Source organism: Sorex araneus, chromosome 2, assembly GCF_027595985.1.
Source record: "Sorex araneus isolate mSorAra2 chromosome 2, mSorAra2.pri, whole genome shotgun sequence".
NCBI classification, from domain to species: Eukaryota; Metazoa; Chordata; class Mammalia; order Eulipotyphla; family Soricidae; genus Sorex; species Sorex araneus.
In genome coordinates, this window is record NC_073303.1 from 38,669,198 (window position 1) to 38,692,463 (window position 23,266).

The 23,266-nt window shown below is 43.3% G+C and overlaps 1 protein-coding gene across 1 annotated transcript in view; it reads left to right on the plus strand.

The window, feature by feature from the left end:
* Positions 1-15,053, plus strand: part of IQCH (IQ motif containing H) — a 135,964-nt gene extending 120,911 nt beyond the window's left edge. Inside the window, exon 12 of the mRNA XM_055124396.1 lies at positions 14,970-15,053. Within this exon, the coding sequence (XP_054980371.1) occupies positions 14,970-15,053 (84 nt within the window). The remainder of the gene's footprint in view (positions 1-14,969) is intronic.
* Positions 15,054-23,266: the final 8,213 nt, after the last annotated feature.

Sequence of the window (23,266 nt, forward strand, 5' to 3'; positions counted from 1 at the left end):
ATTGGTGGTGGAGAATGGGCACTGGTGGAGGGATGGGCACTGGATAATTGTATGACTGAAATGTAATCATGAAAGTTTGTAAGTTTGTAAAAAAAAAAAAAAGACTAAGTTGGGCCAAAGTGATAGTACAGAGGGTAAGGTGACTACCTTGCATGAGGCTGACCTGGGTTCGATGTCCAGCATCCCACATGGTCCCCTGACAGGGCTTCCAGGAGTGGTCCCAGAGTACAGAGTCAGGAGTAAGCCCTGAACAACACCTGGTATGGCCCCCAGACAAAAAAAGTTATACAAATTTAATATATTTTATAGATATATTTCTCCTGTCGTTTTACTAGAAAAAGCTAACCTCTGAAATTTCCACACATTCAAAATGCAGCTTGAAGGAATGAAGAGCACAGTTTTGAGAGCCAGGGGCCATAGATTCTTTGGGGGGAAGTTTTGGGGCCGCAATTTTTAAAATAGTTTTATTTGTATAAGGCTTTATATTTTATGTAGAAAGGAGCTTTTCCCTCAACTCCTCATCATAGCTTCTTACTTATTTAGATAAGATGGAGTTGCCATGCCCATTTTACAGGACAGGAAACTGAGATCCAGGTTGTAAAGTTAAGAAACACAGCCCTTGCCAATGATTCAGTGCTCTTCTGAGGACAAGGTTTATGTCTAGACAGTCTGTTTTCACCAGGAATGTTTACTTTATTTATGAAATTATGTAGTTGTGATAATAAGAGCTGACTTTTTTTTCTCTTCCAGGAAAATGTCCCAGAGCCTAGCAAAGGCAAGAAGGCAAGTACTCTGTGCTCAGCCCCCAGAGTGGGCAGTTTTTTGTGTGATTGGGTTTTGTTTTGTTTTTTGGACCACACCTGGCGGTGCTCGGCGTCATGCCTGGGTCTGCACTCAGGAATTACTCCTGGTAGTGCTCCAGGGACCATAAGGAATGGATCCAGGTCGGCTGCAGGCAGTACAAGGCAGTGCCTTGTCCACTGTACCTGGTCTGCCCCCCCAAGCCCTTTGTATCGCTCTCTCTGTGTTGGTGTTCCAAGGCCGTTATTATCCATTTCATCCTCACCACAAACTGTCACCCACGCTACTAGGCGAGGTAAAAGACAACAGGAGATTATGGACAGATGTTCGCTCCCCTAGCCTGGAGAAGCCACTGGGTTGGTGGAGTGTGAAAGGCTCCCTTTGCTTCGTCTTCCTTAGCATTAATCTGCATGGAGAAAAGGCCACGAATCCAGGAATCCCACCATGAAGCAGGGATAGAACAGCCAACATATTCCCCATCCTCAAGGCATTGCAAAGAAAGATAAAATGGCATGCCGACGAAGAAAAACCCAGGGCTCCATTAAGTACCCTTGGGAGGGGCTTGTATCATCAGGCAGTGCTCAGGGTTACTCCTGGCTCTGCACTCAGGAATCATTCCTGGTGGTGCTCAGGACACCACACGGGGTGCTGGGGGATGCACCCCGGCAGCCGTGTGCAAGGCAAGCGCCTTCCCACTGTACTGCGGCTCCCTCGTTAAGTACCACGGGGTGGCAGCTCCTGGCCCTGCAGCCCCAGTTCTTAGGAGAAACGGCCATGACCTGGCAGAGACAGGGGATCATTGCCAAGAATAGAAAACAGTGATGCGGCCTTCAGAAATGAGGCTGGTCACTCAGGGACGAGGGGAGGGGAGTCTGCTGAGCCAGTGTGGGCAGCTCCTGCCAGGGCAGGTGTCTAGATTCTGATGCATTGGGGCTAGAGCGATAGCACAGTGGGCAGGATGTTTGCCTTGCATGCAGCCGACCCAGGTTCGATTCCCACCATCCCATATGGTCCTCTGAGCACCACCAGGAGTAATTCCTGAGTTCAGAGCCAGGAGTAACCCTGACCGGCCGGGTTAGAGTGGGTACTGTGTGCGGGTCTAGAGGGCTGAGGTGTAATATCAGAGACAGTGAGGGAAGGGACAATATTTGGGGAAGATGGGTCCTAAAAGGTAAGCCTGAAGTCTGCCTGTGTGCGCAAGTATGTATGTGTGTGAGTGTCTGCATGTATGTGCATGTGTGCATGTGTTTGTGCATGTGTGCACGTATGCCTACATTTGTGGGAGTGTTTTTGCCTGCTTGTACATGAGTTCGTTGCATGTGTTTTTGTGTGTCCTCTTGTGGTACATGGATATGAGTGTGTCCACATGTGCATGTCTGTACACATGTAAGTGTGTGCAAGTGTGACTGCATATGTATGAGTGTGTCTGCAGGTGTACATGTGTGTGAGTATATATACATGTGTGCATAAGTGTGGCATTGTGTGTGACTGCATGCACGTGTGTGTGCATGTGAGCTGCAGGAGAACACCGATTCCCAGGGGGCACCCAGTGAGCCCCAGTTTATTGGTGTCCTCTCCGAGACAGAATCTGAGGTTGGTGATATATGGTCCAAGTTACTGTGATCCTTAGAGCCAGCCATGGCCCCCACCGCAGTTCCTTCACTCCTTCACCTCCTGTTCCAAGTCACTGCACAGTTCAGAGCAGTGATTCCCAGCTCCTTAGGGAACCAACGTTCACACTCTGCTCCCTGCACCAATATTTTCTACACCCTTACGTTGGCCAGGGTCTGAATGAATTCTCCAGATTTCCCAGTTATCCAATGGTATGCAGCCAATTGTCAGCGGCAAATACACCTCTCAAAGGAAATGCAAGGAAACTTCCAGAATCTACTAGTTACTTTCATGTCTGTTATATTCTGAATGTTTTAGGGAACAAGATCATAGCAAAACTTTGGAACTACGTAACCAGTCTCTTTGGAATAGCTTCCAGGGAAGCTAAGAAGAGCAATTTCTTAGATGAAGCAAACAGCTCCACTCAAAACCCTAATGCTGATGGCTCAAAAAGATGCACTAGGTTTAGTTGCTTGCTTCCCAAAGTACACTCTAGAAAGGGGGTGTATCTTCACAGTGGGAAACCTGGAGAGTGCCCACATTGGCATCAGCAGTGATAAAACTGTGTTGTCACACACATATCCTGGATGCCAGGAATGAAATTGGCATGGTTCCCCTAAACACATACACACACATGTACACACATGAGCTTCATCGAAACATGAGAACACTATCAAGAAAAACCCACCCATTGGGGCTGACGCAGCAATACATTGTGTAGGAGCTTGCCTTGCATGCAGCTGGCCGGAGTTCGATCTCTGGCATCCCAGATGGTCCCCCAAGCACTGCCAGGATGGTTCCTGAGTACAGAGTCAGGAGTAAGCCCTGAGCACGACTGTGTGTGGCCAAAACCAAACAAACAAAAAGAAAGAAAAGAAAGATAAAGAGAGGGAAGTAGGGAGTCAAAAAGAAAAGAAAGAAGGAAAAGAGACAAAGAGGAAGGAAGGAAGGAAGGAAGGAAGGAAGGAAGGAAGGAAGGAAGGAAGGAAGGAAGGAAGGAAGGAAGGAAGGAAGGAAGGAAGGAAGGGAGGGAGGGAGGGAGGGAAAGATAAAGAAAAAGAAAGAGAAAGAGAGAAGAAAGAAAGAAAGAAAGAAAGAAAGAAAGAAAGAAAGAAAGAAAGAAAGAAAGAAAGAAAGAAAGAAAGAAAGAGAGAGAAAGAGAGAGAAAGAAAGAAAGAAAGAAAGAAAGAAAGAAAGAGAAAGAGAGAGAAAGAAAGAAAGAAAGAAAGAAAGAAAGAAAGAAAGAAAGAAAGAAAGAAAGAAAGAAAGAAAGAAAGAAAGAAAGAAAGAAAGAAAGAAAGAAAGAAAGAAAGATAGGAGGGAGGGAAGGAAGGAAGGAAGGAAGGAAGGAGAAAAAAAGAAAGAAAAGGAAGGAAGGAAGGAAACCACAGCAGAGGGACAGTGGATGAGACCAACTGGCATTCCTCAGGATGGTCAAGCTCTTGGGAATATGGATGCTGGAGCAGAGAGAGGGAACTGGGGAACCTAATCCAATCCGGGTGGGCTGTGGTCAGCAGGGCGCTGTGTGATCCTGGCTGGGGATCAGCGTCAGGTGTGAACGAGGGTGGGGGCCATGGGTAGTCTCTGAGTCACCTGCCCAGGAGAGCACTGCGAGGAGCACTCACCTTCCAGCGTGCTCTTTTGCAGCCCAGCCCAGCCGACACCTGTCGATACGCGGTGATGAGCACGCAGCTGTGGCACAATGACCTCTCGCTGGTCTTCCACTATGTTTTCCTCCAGTTATGTAAGGCCTACGGCCTCGGCTACAACCTTAAGGTATGAAGGTGTGACACCCATCAGGGCTGGGCCAAATACAAACTGGGGGGTGATGGGAAGCTCATAAGTTGGTGCCTCTTCGAACGCTCTTGTTCTCAGTTGAAGAGAAGAGAGCGTTTGAAGATGTAATGTCATTCTGCATTACAATGCCACAGTTCGTGCACATTATCTCTGAGCACGAATATCTGCAGGCACTGTATCAAGTTCAGCTCTGAGTGTCCGAGTCTGTTAATAGCACCCGGTTGTATCCAAGGTACCCGCACCTCTTCTTCCTCTCCTTCCTTTCCCTTCCTTTCCCTTCCCTTCTCTTTCCTTTTTCTCTCAGACCAAAACCACAAGCTGGTCTTAGAGTCAACGTCTAGGAGACAGTCCTTCCTATAGGGAAGTTAAGATCTGTCCCCAAACTTGCATGCCCGCCCTGGTAAGGCAGAAGCTCTCTAACTCGCCAGCCTTCAGGAGCATCTCTTGATCCTGAAGGTCAAGAGAGCACGAAGGGGAGCTAGCATAAAGGGCTGGAGTGGAAGCTTTGCATGCTGGAGCCCCGGGTCAATCCCCACCACTGCTGGAAGTTTCCCAAGCTCTAAGCCAGAGGTAACCCCCAAATCACCTCCAAGTAAATACACACTCCGTTTGTTCTCTTCTTTTTTAAAAGGCAGGGGACACCCTGGCAAGCCTGAGCACCTGCTCTGAGCAGGACCTGCACTGAGCATTCTTAGTCCATTGTCTTGGGGTCCACCACTCCCGTGAGAAGCTCTTCTTTCTACCATGACACAAGAAGGAATTTAGGTTCTGAGAGCTGTGGCGCTGGGAGCCAGGGAGACCGGACAGAGGGTAGGATGCTTGCCTTGCCCGCGGCAACCAGGGTTCGATCACCTCAGATGGTCCCACCAGCCCTGCCAGGACTTATCCCTGAGCACAGAGTCAGAAGTAAGCCCTGAGCACCGCCGGGTTGCCCCCAAACAAGCCAATCAACCAACCAATCAAAGGGTTCTAGTTCCTTCCTGAGTTTAGGCAACCAGGTGCTTTGCAGAACTGACACTGCCTAGATCCTTTCTAGAATCTTGATTCTTCGTCTAACACCAGCATACACAGCCCTGTGCTAGTTCCACTCTGAGGTCTGTTTCTTAGGAGCGGGGGTTCCCAGTCAGTGCTCAGGGGCCCCGGGGGCCACTCTAGATGATTCTTGTCCCACGGAGTCAGATGTTTCAATGCTGGGGTTCTCTACACATGCCCTGGGGTACTGAGGTCCTGAGGGTCAGCCCTGCTCAGCAGGTTCCATGACTCCACAGGTGGGACCCAGTTGGCTGTATGGAAGGCTATGCCCAGAGCTGTGATCTGCTTCTTATATATAAATACATTTTGAGCACATTGTTTCTAACTCATCGCAAGCCTTCAGGGGTCCTTTTGGGTGGAATATACCCTCTGAGTGCCCTCAGCGTTCTTCAGCTGGTAACACTCAAAACTTCTTCCTTCTTGCACCACGACTGATAAAAGAGAAGAAATGCTTCATAATTTGCTTCCGTGAGCTTGTACGGACCCCCTGAGCTACAATGAATCGGAAAGATCACTTACCCATGTAAGTAGCTTGCAGAGCCTGGCAAGCTACTTTTAATTTTTGGCATATTCAATATGCGAAACACAGTAACGATAGGTCTTATTCCCCTGACCCTAATTCCTAATTCCTTATGGAACCAGCGCCACCTCCACTCTTGGGTACTGTGTGGCCCTGAGCACCAAACAGGCACCACGACAGGACGGGCGTTGCCCAGCAGGGGCAGAAGTGTGCTTTCTGGAGCGGAAACTAAGATGACTGTGAATATACTCAAGGAAATAGGAGGAAGATGGGTATTTAAATAGACACGGAATCTATTTTTAAATATAACGTGGACTCCGCACCAGGCTGCTTTCACTCAGGGTGCCCCAGAGGGGAGTGGGTGAGAACCCTCCCCACCCCAGGGGACCCACCCCAGGGGACCCAGCCCGTCCCCTGGAGCTGACCACGCTCCAGACCACTTTCCAGATCGCATGGCTGCTTCACGTGCGTGAAGACACTACCTACCCATTTTCCATAATTACCACACCATATTTGATGGAGTTCAGACAGTAGGCAATAAATCATAGAGTAATATATATGTGTGTATGTATATATACATATATATCATATATATCAGATATATATGATATATATGTATCATATATATCATGTATATATATATATATATATATATCAGAGAGCCCAGCAAGCTACCGAGAGTATCCCGCCCACATGGGCAGAGCCTGGCAAGCTACTTTTAATTTTTGGCATATTCAATATGCAAAACACAGTAACGATAGGTCTTATTCCCCTGACCCTGAAAGAGCCTCCAATCGTTGGGAACGACGAGTAAGGAGAGGCTGCTAAAATCTCAGGGTGGGAGGAATAGAGACGTTACTGGTGCCCACTTGGGTAAATTGATGAATAGCGGGATGACAGTGATACAGTGATGTGGAATTAGAAACTATCCTAACCAGCATCATTAGCATGGCCTTACCAGGACTTCTCACAATAAAGGAAGTGGAAAGTGAAGTGGAAGGCAGAGTTTTCCACAAGAGGTGCAGGATAGGGACCCCCAGCAGGTCAAAAAGAAGTTACTTGTCTCTGTCCCCTACAACAATGCAACTATGTGCTAGAGGCACCCCGGATTTTTTGGCTTTGATATACACATGCTTTTTCCATACAACAAATTGCTTCCCTGCATTTTTTTTTAATCCACATCTCTAAGAACAGTGACTCTCAGGTTTTTTTTTTTTAATATGCATGAAATTCATCCAGAAAATGGGCTTTAATTTTGCTTTGGTGCTGTGGGGGCCACACTCAGCTGTGCTCTGTGCTTGGGGGAGGAGCAACTTAGTTACAAGCTTTCATGTTTGGGTTACAATCTCACAATGATCAAACACCCATCCCTCCACCAGTGCATATTCCCCACCACCAATATCCCCAGTATACCTCCCTCTCCCACCCTCCCCCTGGCTCCATGGCAGACAATATTCCCCATACTTTCTCCCTACTTTTGGGTGTTATGGCTTGCAGCACAGACACTGAGAGGTCATCGTGTTTGGTCCATTATCTACTTTCGGCATGCATCTCCCATCCCAACTGGTTCCTCCAGCCATCATTTTCTTAATGATCCCTTCTCTATTCCATCTGCCTTCTCCCTTCCACTCATGAAGCTGTCTTCCAGCTATGGGACAATCTGAGGAGCGACTCTCTTCGGTACCAGGGATCAAACTGGGGTCAGCTGCATGCAAGGCAAGTGCCTTAACCTCCTCCTATCTCTCCAGAACCCAGGAAGTAAACTTGCACAGGCAGATCCTGGGCTGGGTAGGCGGCCACAGAAATTCCTTTGCAACAAGCACACTGGGAAACTCTGATCAAGGTGCTCCAAGGCTCATGCTTCTAAAACCAAGCCCGGGCTCATGCCTGCTCTGTGTTCCAAGGACAGCCTTCCAGCTGGGTTACTCACAGGATCTGCAGAAAGCCTGAGAGTTCTGCTCCAGACGTGTGGCCTTGGTGCAGGACAGCTTCATGACTTTGTGTCCGAGCTCACGTGCTCTCTCTTCTCTGCCCAAACTTTACAGGAGAGAAAGGGAACTGTCTTCATCCTGTTTGATTCCCTGAGGAGAGATAAGTTGGGGATGATGTGAGTATAACGCCTATGAGATGTACCGAGTTAAGAGAGCGCACGAGAACCACCCACGGGAAGGGCACTTCTCCTGGCCTCCTTAATTGGCGTGCAGGCTGGCCATCTAGCTCATTTTTATTTAGCCCTGCACTGTTCACTCCATGCTCTGTCCCCCGCTCTCTGCGCCATGGGGACAAAAACAGTGTGAGCTCGACCCACAACTTCCCAAGGGGCACACGCTCACTTTATCTTCCCAGACCGTCACCTGCAGGACCAGAACAGAGTAATAATACCGTGGGTCAGGTGCTTGCCTTGCATGCTGCCAACCCGGGTTCAATTCCCAGCATCCGGTATGTCCTCTGAACACCACCAGGAGTAATTCCTTAGTGCAAAGCCAGGAGTAAGTCCTGAGCACTGTCAGGTCTGACCTCCCCAAATTTAAAAAATCTTAAAAACATATGGGTCTCAATCTTAGGATGGGGTGAGAGGCTTGATAAAATAACACATTCCAGGATCCCAAACCCAAAGATTTTGATTTTTGTCAATAAGTGGAGTAAAGGAATTTGCCAGGAATTTACCATTTTAAGAAGCAGCCAAAACCTAATTGACCCAGTGGCATAAGGAAGGATTCTTCTTTTTTAATTTTTGACTCCAAGGTTTCCTGTTGCTCTTTATCTTAAAAATACTAATTTTTAGTAGCTTATCAGGGCTAGGGAGTGGGCAGATCTTCTCGGCACTGATCAAGTCGAGATTTAAAAAAAAAGAAGATCCAGAATGCTTAAGTCACTCCCCACTCCCCACCAGCCACAGAGACAGTGGCAGAAACAAGATGCTAGACACAGAAGCCGGGGAAGCTCCCCCTTCCCACTGAGGCACGAAGCCCTGCCCAGGCTCCCTCGCCGTCCCTGCACCAAGGGGAGAAGCCTATCAAGCTGCAGGACAGTCACTCCGAAAGGTCTAAGCCTTGACTCTGAGGTGACTGATTTGCCTCTTCTTAACAACTACCAGTTGTTAAAAAATAATCCAATTTTTTTTGCATCTCCCTTCCTTCCTTCCTTCCTTCCTTCCTTCCTTCCTTCCTTCCTTCCTTCCTTCCTTCCTTCCTTCCTTCCTTCCTTCCTTCCTTCCTTCCCTCCTTCCTGGAACTGTGGTGGCACTGTGGTGTACTGGAATGGTAGGATTTCATGAATAACTCAATCCCTTACCACACCCTACCCCAAACTTTCCACTTCTCTCCACCACTGTGCCAGTGCCACTCCCATCCTCACCCTTCTCCCCTCCCCTGTGATAAACATCCTACTGAAGACCAGTCCTCAGCTCTATCGCCTTTGGGAATTTGTTGTACCCCTACTAAGTCTCTATATCCCACACAGGAGAGAGCATTGTGTCTGTCCCTCTCCTCCTGATTCACTCACCATTATATTCTCCAGATTCATTCATACATAGCAGCAAATTGCATGATTTCCTCTTTTTTTATGGTTGACCAGTATTCCATTGTGTATATGTACAATAGTTTCTTTATCCACTCATCTGTTCTTGGACACTTGGGCTGTTTCCAGATTTTGGCTATTGTGAACTGAACAGTTGCTGCAATGAACATAAGAGTACAAATGTCTTTTCAGAATAGATTTTTTTGGGGTTCCTGGGGTAGATGCCAAGAAGTAGAATTTCTGTCATATGGGAGCTCGATTCCCAGTTTCTGAGAGGTGTCCATATTGTTTTTCAAAAAGGCTGTACCAATTGACATTCTTCTTCCCAGATGTGACCAAGGGTCCCTTTTCCCCCACATCCACACCAGCACTGGTTGTTTTTGTTCTCCGTGGTGTGTGCTAGTCTCACTGGTGTGAGATGATATCTTATTGTTATTTTGATTTGCATTTCCATGATGATAAGTGATGCAGATAATTTTATATACTTTTTCTCCATCTGTGTCTTTTGAGAAAGTTTCTGTTCATCTTCCTCCCATTCACCCATTTTTGATGGGGTTGTTTTCTTTCTCGTTAAGTTCTACCAGTGCTTTACCATACCCTAGATATTAATTCTCTATAAGATGAGTGGTGGTAAAATATTCTTTCCTAGCCTATGGGGTGTCTTTTTATTCTGGTCCTTCTTTATTTTGTTGTGCAGAAGCGTCTTAGCTTAGTGTAGTCCCATTCATTTATCTTTGCTTCCATTTTCTTGGCCATTGACATTGAGTCATTGAATACACCATTTGCTTCAATGTAATGGAGTGTTTTACCAATGTTTTTTTCAATGTAATTTATGAATTCAGGCAATATATCAAAGTTCATTTGACTTTTTTGCATGGTGTTAGAATGGGATCTGCATCTGACCCAACACCAACGCCAGTTATCCCAACACCATTTGTTGAAGAGACTTTCCTTGCTTCACTTAATAGTTCATGTTCCTTTATCAGACATTAACTTTTCATATACCTGAGGATCTGTCTTTAAATTCTCAATTCTATTGGTTCTATTCCATAGGTCTGAGGTTCTGTCCTTAATCCAGTACCATACCGTTTTGATAGCTACAGCTTTGTAATACAATTCAAAGTTGGGGAAAGAGGAGCCTCCCATCTTCTTTTTTCCTAGGAGGGCTTTGGATATTTGGGAGGGTGAAATGAATGAATTTCATTCATTAAGATGAATTTCAAAAATGTTTTAGCTATGTATTTAAAAATGTCATGGGTCCGGAGCAGGCGTCATCTCTCCACCTGCTCCCTAAGAATCCCGTGACTGGCAACTTCCAGAACCCAGTGAGAAGTGCAGGTACACGGGTTCAGTGACAGCAAACTCCAGGCCTCAAGGGATAGAGGGTGGGCCGGTCCCTCTCATCCCTCCATCCCCCTGGGATCCTGGAGGTCACACCCACAAACTGCCTACAGCTGCTATTTAAACTCCTTAAGGGCCATGGTCCAGAGACACAAAAGATTTTGGGGAACGAGAAGCTCGATGCAGAGATTTCTCCAGACCCTAAGTATCTAAAATTTTAGAATTCCAGGACATCTTATGTTATTCACAACAAGCAATACAAAATAAATTATCTAGCATCTGCCTTTTCGGCAGGTTTGAATGGTGATTGGAAAATTCAAAATAATGGTGGTGGGAAGGTGTAATGGTGGTGGGACTGGTGTCAAAATATTGAATGTAATCCATTATTGTGAACGACTTTATGAAAATAATTTTTTTATAAATGTCATGGGTATTTTTATAGAAACTGAGCTGAATCTGTATTAATACTTTGGGCAAGGATGTTGTTTTACAAAGTTGGTCCTTTCCATCCATAAACAGGGGATATATTTCCATTTCTTTGTATCCTCTTTTTTATTTCTTTTAGTAGTGATTTATCATTTTCTTTATATAAGTCTTTCATCTCTTTTGTTAATCTCATTCCCAAATACATGATTTTCTGAGACACAATTGTGTATAGAATTGGTGGATTTTATTCATTTCTCTCTTTCTTTTCATTATTTGCATATAGAATTTGTGCATTGATTTTTTAAAATTAAAAAAATTTATTGAATCACCATAAGAAAAGTTACAAAGCTTTCAGCTTTAAGTCTCAGTCATACAGTGATCAAACACTCATCCCTTCACCAGTGCACATATTCCACCACCAAGAACCCCAGGATACCTCCCATTCCTCCCCCCTCCCCTGCCTGTGTGGCTGATGATTTTCACTTTACTCTCTCTTTACTCTGATTACATTCAATATTTCAACAGAAAACTCACTATTATTATTTGAAATTTTCCCCCAAAAATCAGACCTGCCGAAAAGACATCATTTGATCATTTGTTTTCCACTTCTGAGAATGAAGAGCATATGAGGTTTTGGACTTATGGTATTTTAGTAATTAAGTCCAGAGAAATTTCTGTCAGAAGTCATGACACTGCAACCTCGTACCTCTGTTTAGTGGGCCTTATAAGATGGCGGTCACCACGCCACCGGAAAAGGAAAGGCTGAGAGAGAAAAACCTTTCCCCTCCCAGGGCGGCGTGGGGCCGTAGCTTAGCTCACAGTCTAGAGGCATATCTTCAAGAAGCTGATGGTGCCGAAAGTAGTTAGTGGGCCTCCGGGATCATGGTCTTTTAGGAGCGGAGGAGCTGTTCGTGTGCGGCTGCTCGGGGTATCATCAGGGCGGAGAGCGCCTGTGCATTGATTTTTGTAGCCCATTTCTTTACTGAACAAGTCTATTGGTTCTAGGAGTTTTTTTTGTAGTCTTTAGATTTTCTAGTATAGTTAACATGTAACTTGAAAATAGTGAGAGTTTAACTTATTCTTTTACAATCTGAATGCCCTTAAGATCTCTTTCTTGCCTAACTGCTATGGCAAGGGCTGCCAGTACCATATTGAATAGTAGTGGTAAAAGAGGGCGTCTTCATCTCATGCCTGCTCTTGGAGTGAAGATTTTCAGTTTTCCACCATAGAGTATAATGTTTGCCTTGGGCTTGTGGTAAATGACTTCAATTATGTTGAAGAAAGTTTCTTTAATTCCTGTTTTATTGAGATTTTTTTTCCCTTCAACTTTCTGAAAGAACTGAAAAGTATTGGCAGTAGATTTTCTTTAAGAAGTGAACTATCAGGCCTGGGCTTTTGTTTGGGGAATATTTTTTATTGCTATTTTGATTTCCTCAATAGTAATTGGACTGTTCAGGTGCTCTGTTTCTTCTTGGTTCAAGGTTGGGAAGTTATAAGAGTTCAAAAATGTGTCCATTTCTTCTAGTTTCTTCCATTTTGTGGTATATTTTCAAAGTAACCCCTGATGACCCTGTTGTGACATTCCCCTTTAATTTCTGATCTGGTTTACTCTCTCTCTCTCTCTCTCTCTCTCTCTCTTCCCCTCACCCCCCAACCTCCCTCCCTCACTGCCTTCCTCCCTGCTTTCCTTCCTTCCTTCCTTCCTTCCTTCCTTCCTTCCTTCCTTCCTTCCTTCCTTCCTTCCTTCCTTCCTTCCTTCCTTCCTTCCTGTGTGAGTCTTGCTAATGGTTTAGAAATCTTTTTTTTTTCTAAGAACCAGCCCTTGGTTTTATTGATAGTTTGATTTTTTTTTTACTTTCCATTTTATTGATTTCTACTCTATGTTTTATTCTCTACTTCTTTCTGCTTGGCTTGCTCTAGGTTCCTTTTGTTGGTCTAATGAATACTTGCAATGTATCACCTTTCTTCTTAACATGACTTTTGCTGTGTCCTGTATATTCTCACAAGCTCATGTCTTCATCCCAATTTATTTCCAGGAATCTTTTGATGTTCTCAATGACTTCCTCTTTGACACACTGGCCATTTAATAAAGAGCTCATTAATTTCTAAGTGTTTGAGGTTTTTTCCCTTTCCTGTTTGTGATTGATTAACTTCCATTTTCAATACATCATGGTCTGAGAAGATAGTTCATATCATTTTTATCCTCTTGATTTTATGGTGGTATGTTTTGTGACCCAGCCTGTGATCTATCTTGGAGAATGCCCCAGGTACACTGGGACATAGAAAAAGAGACTTTTTCTATCTTATATTGTTTTCTAGAGATTTCCTGCATCTCATTTTGGAGTTTACTAACTTTATTCTTAGCGGCTGTTACTCTGATGCCAAGGCCTTCCATTGAGATTTTTAGTTCACCGACCTACCCAACTTTTTAGTTCTGACTATAGCTTCCTCATCTCATTTCTCATACTTTCTTGTGCTTTATTGGCTCTCTGCACCATTGTTTCCTTGCGTTCATTAAACATCCTCAACATGTTCTCTCCAAAGTCTTGTCTGAGCATTTGCAGAGCTGCTTAGTGCTGGTCAAGTCTTCAGGGCGACCGTCCTTGCCCACTCAGTGTGGTGATGTTCTGCACTCCTTCCCCACTCTCTGCTGTCCAGTCTAACTCACCACTCGCACCCCGCAGCCACGGAGTTCTCTGGCGGAATCAGCTGGGTGCTGCTCCCTTCCTCCCCTTCGAGAGCTGGCCCAAGCAATTACGTTGCTACCAACTAGTCTAGAGTTTTGTATAAGGATTTCAGGAAAGCTTTCGGTGTCATTCATCCTTCTATTATTCCGGCTTAGTTTAGGGTTCGATGGCTTCTTACTCCCATGCCTCCCTTGGTGTGTTTTTCTAGGAATAGGTGATGGGGGCTAGGATTAAGTTAGTGTTGGCACAGTGTGGCTGGGTGCAGCTAAGTCACTCCCAAGTTAATTCAGTGCAAGACTCCAACATATTTCCTGTGGAATATGAAGGAGGGAATGTAGTGGATGAGGCTGTTCCACTACTGTCAAACAAGACCCATAAAGGGACCTTGTATGATAATCTCTGGGTGCTAGGGCAGGGGTCGGGGCAAGGGGGTGGGGGATGAACAGGCACACGGGACACCCAGTGGGCCACACTGTTTCTGACCTGTGGGTCTGGGGAGTCAGTTAGCTCTTTAAGATCCACCCTCTCAGGACAGAACAGTTTTCAAAAATGAATCCATTCATTTCCTCTGTTTTTCCTTTAATTAAAAAAAGAGGGTTCAAAAATACCCCGGAGTTTTGTTTCCAGGTTAAAGCTTATAAAAATGTAGTCATTTGAGAATTGTTAGTAACCACAATATAATTCTACAGAATGGTTTGCAAGTTGCTCTGAAATCTCCTTAAAGTGTGTGTTTAGCTTCACAATAAATGTGGGGGGATAGGGGCTCATCCGTGACCATGCAGGTGCTTCTTCATATTTACACACCCATAAGTGCATACAACAAAATCAAAAATAAACCCCCGATTAAAGTCTATATAAAACTGGGTACAAATGTCTCTGCAGGCAAAGAAATTGTTAGGCATGAATTCTTCTTGCCCACAGTTCTCTTAAACGAACTTAAACCATTAGATAAGGCCACTCTCTTGTTCAGTAGTAGCCTTTTGCGAGGAATATGACTGAACATATTCCTATATTCTGCTAAGTTGATTAATAAAATATATTTATTACACAAATCCTTTTTGTTGACAAGTTAAAATGGAGCCTCATCCTTCATATCTCCCTGAAGATTGCCACCTTGTGAGATTGAAAATACTCATTAAACTCCATCACCAGACAGGCACAAATGAGAGGGTGATTGTTTTTGAGCTTGAGAGGGGAATCACTGGTAAACTCATTTGTTTGGATATCATTAACAGAACAATCGGGATGGATCTCCAGGGGGTCCTCATGACCTTTGCTCGCAATCTCTTCATCATCCATCAAGAAGTATCAGCACCTAATATGCTAAGCGTGACCAATTTTAAGGTGAGGTGTTAATTAACTAACGATCCTGGTTAATTTCTATACAAGGGCTGAAAATACCTCATGCTGTATTGTAAACAAGTGCTAAACCATTTTCTTTCCCCCTTGTAAGCCGTCCGTATTTTACAATGTGCAGGGTCAATATTGTAAGGTTCCCACTCAACCCGTTAGTGAAATTTAATAGTTTGAAACTTCTCCTTTGAAACATAGCAGACCCTCTGAAGTTGCTGCTGCTTCCGAATGCAAACTCACAGGACAGCAGGGTTGTGTGATGTTGGAGGAGGGGTCGAAGCACCCCAGTGGAACAGATACAGAGCTGGTCACAACCAAACCTCTGGACTAGAATTGCCTGTTTCACAGGACCTGGTGCCTGTGAGCACGTTTCTAGGATCAGGGGAGATCTGCAACACCAGGAAGGACCATGCATGGAGGGGGACTCATGTACAGAAACCCTCAGAACATCCATGAGCCATTGTATCCCACCCCGTCCATCTGTTAGCTTTGGAAGCTTCCGAGTGGCCTCTTAAAGAAGGGGGTTTGAGAAAGTCAGTCATGGATCGCCAATCAAAAGTCTCCCGACTTTAGATGCTAAAAAGGAGCCAGATCTACACTAGAGTTTTTTAAAATATGAGCTGAGCAAAGAGTCGCGGGTGGTATTGATCCTCAGTGTCAGCACCTGCTTCCCAAGCTGGACCTTCGTCATGTTGGAATGGAACTAGCAACACAAAGGACTCAGTCAGAAACCACGAGTGCGCTTTCTCTTAAACGAAAGCCCAATGGGGGAGCCAGATACAAAAGCAATGATTTTTGAAGATCACCCCCGCCTTACCTCATCACTAGGGCCTGACTTCTCTAGTAAGAGTTATAATGATGATGACGCTTTATTCTTCAATATGATTTTGTCGGTTGGAAAATATCTCTTGCTTTTCCCACAACAAGATTCAATAAACATAGACCCAGCAACAGTCACTGTTCCTAAGGGATCATCACTGGGATTTTTAAATGCCTCCCAGTTAGCATCCCTTTACCTGTTAACTGCCATGATTCAAAATTCTGGTCCTGTCCATATGTGATCAGCCCATCCAAATAAGAGTTCAGAGTCAGAAAGTACAAGGGCCTGAATTGTGGCCTCCCTGAATGTATGTGTTAAAGCTTTTGTCCTCAATTTAATGGTATGTGGGATAAGAACGAGGCTTTGGGATTGGGGAGGAGTGTTAATTACGTTTAAATAAGGTCACCAGTGTGGGCTGTTAGTGAAGGGATGCGTGCCCTTACAAGATTGCAAAACTCATTTATCTCTCTTCTCCCTCTTCCTCTCTTACCTTTCTCTCCTCTTTCCCTTTTCCTCTCTCCCCTTTGCTCCCTTCTCTCTTCCTTCCTCTCCCTCCTCCATCTCTCCCCTCACCCCCTCCTCTCTTTCCTTCTCTCCACCCGCTAACCTTTACTTGTCTCTCTCCCCTTTGCGTAAATATTTTAAATTTAAAATAGCTCCTAAATTTATCAGAGGAATTTCTATTATCTTGATTTTTTTAGTCTTGTGAGAAGGTCAAAGGTTAAAACTTCACATCTCAACAAAATAGGCATTTTAACAAAATTGGAAAGTAGAATAGATTCATTTTTGGAAGTATTGTATATCTGTTACCCTCATGTCATCCTATAAACTATTTTCAGCTATAATACAAGGATTCACCAAAAAACTGAAGGCTAAATAAAGATTTAGGTGCTGCAGAAAAAGCATTTAGAAAAATCTAAACTTCTTTCTCAATAGAAAGCACTCCAACAAAATAACTTCTTCAACTTGATACAGGTAGCTAAAAAAACCCACAGCTAACATCACAGTTAATGAAGCAAGACTAAAAGCTTTCCCCCACAATCAAGGAGCAAAGACAAGAATATCTTATTTCAACATTTCCATTTATCAAACTGGAGGCTCTAGACAGGGAAGTTAGACAAGAAAAAAAGAAATTAAAGACATCCAGACTCAAAAGAGAAAACTGAAACCATGAAACCATCTACTCACAGATGACATGATCTGATATACAAAAAAAAATCCTAAAGAAACCAAAAACAATGTATTAGAGCTAGTAAATTTAGCAAGGTTGCAGTACTCAAGATCAATATACAAAAATCAATTGTTATTTCTATCACTGGAAATGAAAAATCCAAAAATAAAAATTGCAATCCCCAAAATTACAATTCTATTTACAATAGCATGAAAATCCAAGGGATGCAGATATTCAATATAATCTTTTGTTTTTATTTAATTAAATGTTTGTGAAGAAAGAGTTTTTGTTGAATCTTAAAAGAAAGGGGGGGCTGGAGTGATAGCACAGCGGGTAGGGTGTTTGCCTTGCACTCGACCGACCCGGGTTCGATTCCCAGCATCCCATATGGTCCCCTGAGCACCGCCAGGGATAATTCCTGAGTGCAGAGCCAGGTGTAACCCCTGTGCATCGCCAGGTGTGACCCAAAAAGCAAAAAAAAAAAAAAAAGATGTGAGGTGATGGGGCCAGAGCGGTAGTACAGTGGGTTGGGAATGTGCAGTGCATTGCACATAGCCGATCTGGGTTCAATCCCCAGCACCCATATGGTCCCCCGAGCCTGCTAGGAGTGATCCCTGAGTGCAAAGTCAGTGGTAAGCTCTGAGCACACCAGGTGTGTCCCAACAACAACAACAACAACAAAAAGATGTGAGGGGAGAGAAAGAGGCAGTAGGTATTCAAGAGAGGACATGTGTTTCCCCAGAGTGGAAAAAGCAGAGATACAGAGAGAAGCCAGTGAGACACATGTTAGTACATGAGCTTCTGGGGCAGGCCACAGTTAAAAAAAAAGTGATTTGTTCTATTTTTTAAAAGAACAAATCTGGGTGCTGAAGAATAGTACAGTGGGTGAGGCACTTGTCTTCCGTGTAGCCAACCCAAGTTCGGCCCCCGGCCTCTCCTATGGCCCCCCGAGCAGCACCAGGAGTAATTCCAGAGCTCAGAGCCCTGAGTATTTATGGGTGTGCACGACTTTAAACAAACAAACAAACAAACAAAAATCTCCACAACTTTCTAGTTAACAATGATCCCTTAGATACAATACATAAAGTAAAAGCAATTCAATGAGAAAGGTAAGATGGATAACAAAATGATGATTGCTTATGAATGTACTAAATGCCACTGAATTATACATTTTATAGTGATGACTTTTATGTGTTCTACCTCAATGAAAACAATAAATATTCCTGTCAACCTACTACCCAATTTAGAGCAACTAGATCAGGTGCTTCTCAGACTACCTGCACTAAGGGACCTGCTTATTGTGTGTGTTTTTTTTTTCTGACTTACAATAAGTAAATTCTTTTATAAAAGACAGCAAAAAAAGGACTTGCTACAAAGATGACATGAGAAATGAAACATACACAGAGACCCCTTTCGCTTCATTATTAGATGAAACAGACAAAGCATTTGCTATAAAGATTTTCCAAATTCTCAAGTCTCACATTTTCACTCATCTCCTCAATACTGATAACCAGCATCTTGGAGATGGCCTTGGTCAGCAGAATATACTTTTAGGTTGAACAGATCTCAGTTTAAATTAAAAAAAAAGAGAGAACTAAGGTTCTGAGGAGGAGTTACCAGGGTCTTTAAACAATGAACATTATTTGTATTGTTCATTTACAGACCACCATTAGAGAGATTGAAGGCATTCTCGGAGTAACAGAGGAAAATAAAATGAAATTTGAAGACCAAGTTACGGTAAAAGAGGATAAAAAATTCCTCAGACCATAAACAATGAACAATTGTTATCCCAGGACTGATCTTGGATTCCAACGTGGAGTTTGAATATCTTTTCACTTGTAATGCTGAACAATTTCTCCCAAACTCAGAGATAAGTAACAGAAAAGTAAAATAGTCTGTCACTTCTATACCTACCTTTTTGTAAGCTTCAGGATTATGAAGTATTCGGTTTTTGGTTTTGCAGTATTTTCTCCTATTTCTAATAATAATTTGTCTTCTGCATTAAAAAAAATAAGTAAAGATTTAATCACTACTATTTAGCAAGACACAGATGTCTTTTTCTTTTAAAGAAAGTTATATATAGATTTTTAAAGCGACCTGTATCACTGCATTCTTATTGCACCAAACCACTATTATTTGTTATTTCCATTTTCCAAAAAAAAAAAAAGGTAAGCCACGATCTAGTTAAACTAAAGCATCAGAATTTATCTAGGTGGCAGTATCTGCTCTTAGTTTAACTGCTACTAATCCGCCTTTACTGTAACTGAGGCCCTCGAGCTTGAATAAACATTTTTTAGACTCTAGTTCTCTCCTGAGTACAGCAGTTGGGACTGTCCCAGTTTTAGTCAACAGTACCCATTTTTTAAAATGGGCACATTGCTACAGTGATGACAGTAACTCTTGACATCTGTTTTGCAGTTGTTCAAAATAAGTTTACATCATGCAGCTTTATTAAAGGGTAAAATATCCAACAACAAAAAAAGGGTAAAATATCTAACTTGCCCACAAAAATCAGCGTTTCTATTTTTTGCTAGAGAATTAGCACCATCAAAATATTCTGTACAATAATTTTGTACTTTGCAGTACAATGCTATATTTTAAAATATTTTAATTGACAGTTAATATCAGCAGAGCCTGGCAAGCTACCCGTGTCATATTCGATATGCCAAAAACAGTAACAACAAGTCTCACAATGGAGATGTTACTGGTGCCCGCTCGAGCAAATCGATGAGCAACGGGATGACAGTCATAAGTGATAACAGTTCATATTTTTTATATTTTAAATATTTTTATATTTTTACATAAATATCATAAAAAGCTCTAATAAATTTCTGCTTTACTTTAGGATGTTTTGCATATAAGATCATGTCATCTGTGAATAGAGTTGGTTTTATTTATTTCTTTTGAATCTGGATGTCTTTTATTTCCTTTTCTTTTTCTTTTCCTAACTGCCTTGTCTAGAGCTCTAGTTCGATGATGAAATGGTGAAATAAGATTAGAAATGATACAATTAGATATTCTTATCTTGCTCCTTGATCGTGGGGGAAAGCTTTTATTATTTTTATGTATGATTCCATGCATTCATTTTTTTTTTTATTGAATCACCGTGAGATACTCAGTTAATGACTGGGCTTCAGTCATACAGTGTTCCAACACCCATCCCTTCACCAGTGTATATTTCCCACCACCAATGTCCCCAGTTTCCCTCCCTCTCTGCCCCAGCAGCCTGCCTCTAGGGCAGAACTCCCCCCCTCCATCTTTCTCTTTCCTTTTGGGCATTATGGTTCGAAATTCAGATCTAACAGGTTATCACATGGATCCTTTTACCTCCTTTCAGCACTCAGTTCTTGTCCAGAGTGATTATTTCCAACTGTCATTGTCACAGTCACTACTTCTTTAAACCTTTAATCTCCTTGAAAATATTTGACTCTGTTGGGGGAAGGAGTGATTTTTTTTTTTTACCTGTGGAATTTCAAATAATTGTTCTTCCCTATGCCTCAGCCATAGGCTGTTTCGGCAACAAAATTAGCATGTGTGTGTCAGCTTTTGTTTTGCGGTAGTAGGAAATCCATTAATTAGCCAGGTTTTCTGCCTGTGCTAGGTACCACGATGACCTCTTTTTCTTGCCAGATTGCTCCCGTCCATCCGAGGGGCCCACTGTCCACTGTCCAGACACTTGACGGATAGGAAGCACTGCGTGCCCATTAGAGTCGCGCCTTGATCGAAGCCAGAGCAACATAAGGTCCAAGAGACTCATTAGTTCACTGGCACAATCGTGTCCTGAGAGTAAATGAAACCCTCTGTCTCCTTATGGCCCTCATCTGCTCTGGGCTTTAAAAGAAAACTGTCTCAGTTTTGTTCGGCTCAGCGGTGGATCTTTCATGCGGCGAGGACCTCCTCTGAAACGGTTTCCTCTAAAAGGGGAAGTTTTGTGTGTGAATTTTGATGAGCACTCTTGAGCCTGAAGTTGCTGGCAAGAGCAAAGCAAGTTCAGTCTTTCATCTTGGTTTGTTTGTTTTTTTCCCCCTTTGATAAACAATGCCCTTTCTTTCTTCGCATCCCATTTCCCTAGAATGCTTGTTTCCACTTTCAGAACTTACATTCCGACTTGGGTTTCACTAGAAAGTGATCGGGAGAAAGGCTCTCTATCTAAAAACTTGAAAACGCAAGGAGAAAAAAAAACGGTATAATAAAACAATCATTTCAAGTAATTAAATGGAGGAAGCCAGAGGACCAGATTAAATGAGTGCAAGTTTTAATTACAGCACATTTCTTGAAAAGAAGCATAGCCTGTTCGCGTTTGAACACATGGACCTGGTGAAGGTTCTGTGCTATTGGTAAACTTATAAGGTTAAGTGATTTAGAAAATGATGAGCAACTTTTCTGGCACTTTTGGAAGAAGCAAACATATAACATCCAGCTATCTAGGGGCTGGAGTGATAGCATAGCGGGTAGGGCGTTTGCCTTGCATGCGGCTGACCCGGGTTCAAATCCCAGCATCCCATATGGTCCTCTGAGCACCGCCAGGGGTGATTCCTGAGTGCATGAGCCAGGAGTGACCCCTGTGCATTGCTGGGTGTGACCCAAAAAGCAAAAAAATTTTTTAAAAATTAAAAACATCCAGCTATCTAGAAATGCACCATTGCTTCATGCTTGCAAATTGTGTTAACCAGACAGTAGGGGATATTAGTAGGTGATGATCAGAATCTCCAATCACATATAACCCATTTAATATTCTTCTTTTACTTTTTTCATTTCTCGGTTTGGGGGCCACACCCAGCGGTGCTCAAGCCTTCCTCCTGGCTCTGGGCCCAGACATCACTCTTTCAATGGGTGCTCGGGGGACCTTCTGTGGTGCCAGACACTGAGCTGGGGTCAGCTTCCTGCAAGGCAAGTGCCTCACAGGCTAGCTGTGCTATCTCTCCGGCCCCAATTTTGTTCTGATTTTAAGGCCATGAAACAGAGATATTTAATGATGGATCAAACTCTGCTAACTCCCCACCTACCTTCCACTCTCTACTTTGGCTCCTTTCATTGACCACTAAATTAGGAACATTACTTCACTGTATCTTTCCACCAACCCCATACTGCTACTGTTCTCATTTTATATACGAGGAAATGTTTTGCTCACCCTAGGACTCAGACTACATGAAAAGACACTGGGGATTTATACTCTTGATCAAAAATGCTAGTATGTTTACTCTGCACTTAAGTGCTTCAAATTCTTAAGAACAATGTAAAGTTATCTTTCCCCTTTTTGGGGGATGGGGTAGGGGAGGGTAGTGGCCGTGGTGGTGTTCCTCCAACAGGACTGTGTTGTGTCAGAGATCCAACCTTGGTCCCTGCATGCCAAGCATGTGAAGACCTTGCGGGTGCTTCCTCCTAAGAAAATGAATCTGAATAGTTAATAGCAGCACAATCAGGTAATAAAAAATAATGTCCAGGAAATGAGGAGGCGATGCCAGGGTCCGTCCTCTGGTGAGATCTCCGAGACTCTGCAGAGGGCCGATGCTGAGAAGGCCTGGGGGGAGTTTAGAAGCAGAAACATCCCACCCCAGTGCTCTGTTTGCAAGGCAGCTTTCCGGAGACTGGGCAGGAATCTGGGGAAGGGCTGGGAGAGAATTCCCAACAAGCTGTTAGAATCCCCCAGGAGGTGTTGGGAGAGTGTTATTTCAGCGACCTTACCGTAAGAATCGCAAAGCCTTCTCTCTCTCAACAATCAAACATTAGTATTTTATCCTAAGTAAGATATCAGTAACCATCTGATAGCTTTAACAATTAATAATCATTTGTATTCATCTGGCACCTTTCTTCGAAAGAGCTCAAAGCACTTTCCATTTGTTATCTCATTAATTCCTAACATTGTCCCTGTGGGGAAGGTAATAAGTATTTTAACATTTAAATGTTTATCTTTCAGAATTTCTCAAGCATACATTAATTATATTTCCAAAAATGTAAATGTTCATTAGTTTTATTTTACCGTTCCTCTGGCCTTAATGTGCATAACAAATTTGTTCTACTCTTTAGATGCACTCATCACAGTAAATCCTATTTGGAAAACTATAAATTGCATTGCTCAGATAAACGTGAGGATGGAGGTTGCAGGGAGGAGAAAGTTTCTGATTTGGCTTTTCTCACTGGAAAAGGTTTTGGTGTAACCCATTGGGAGGACCGATGAAACATGCTGG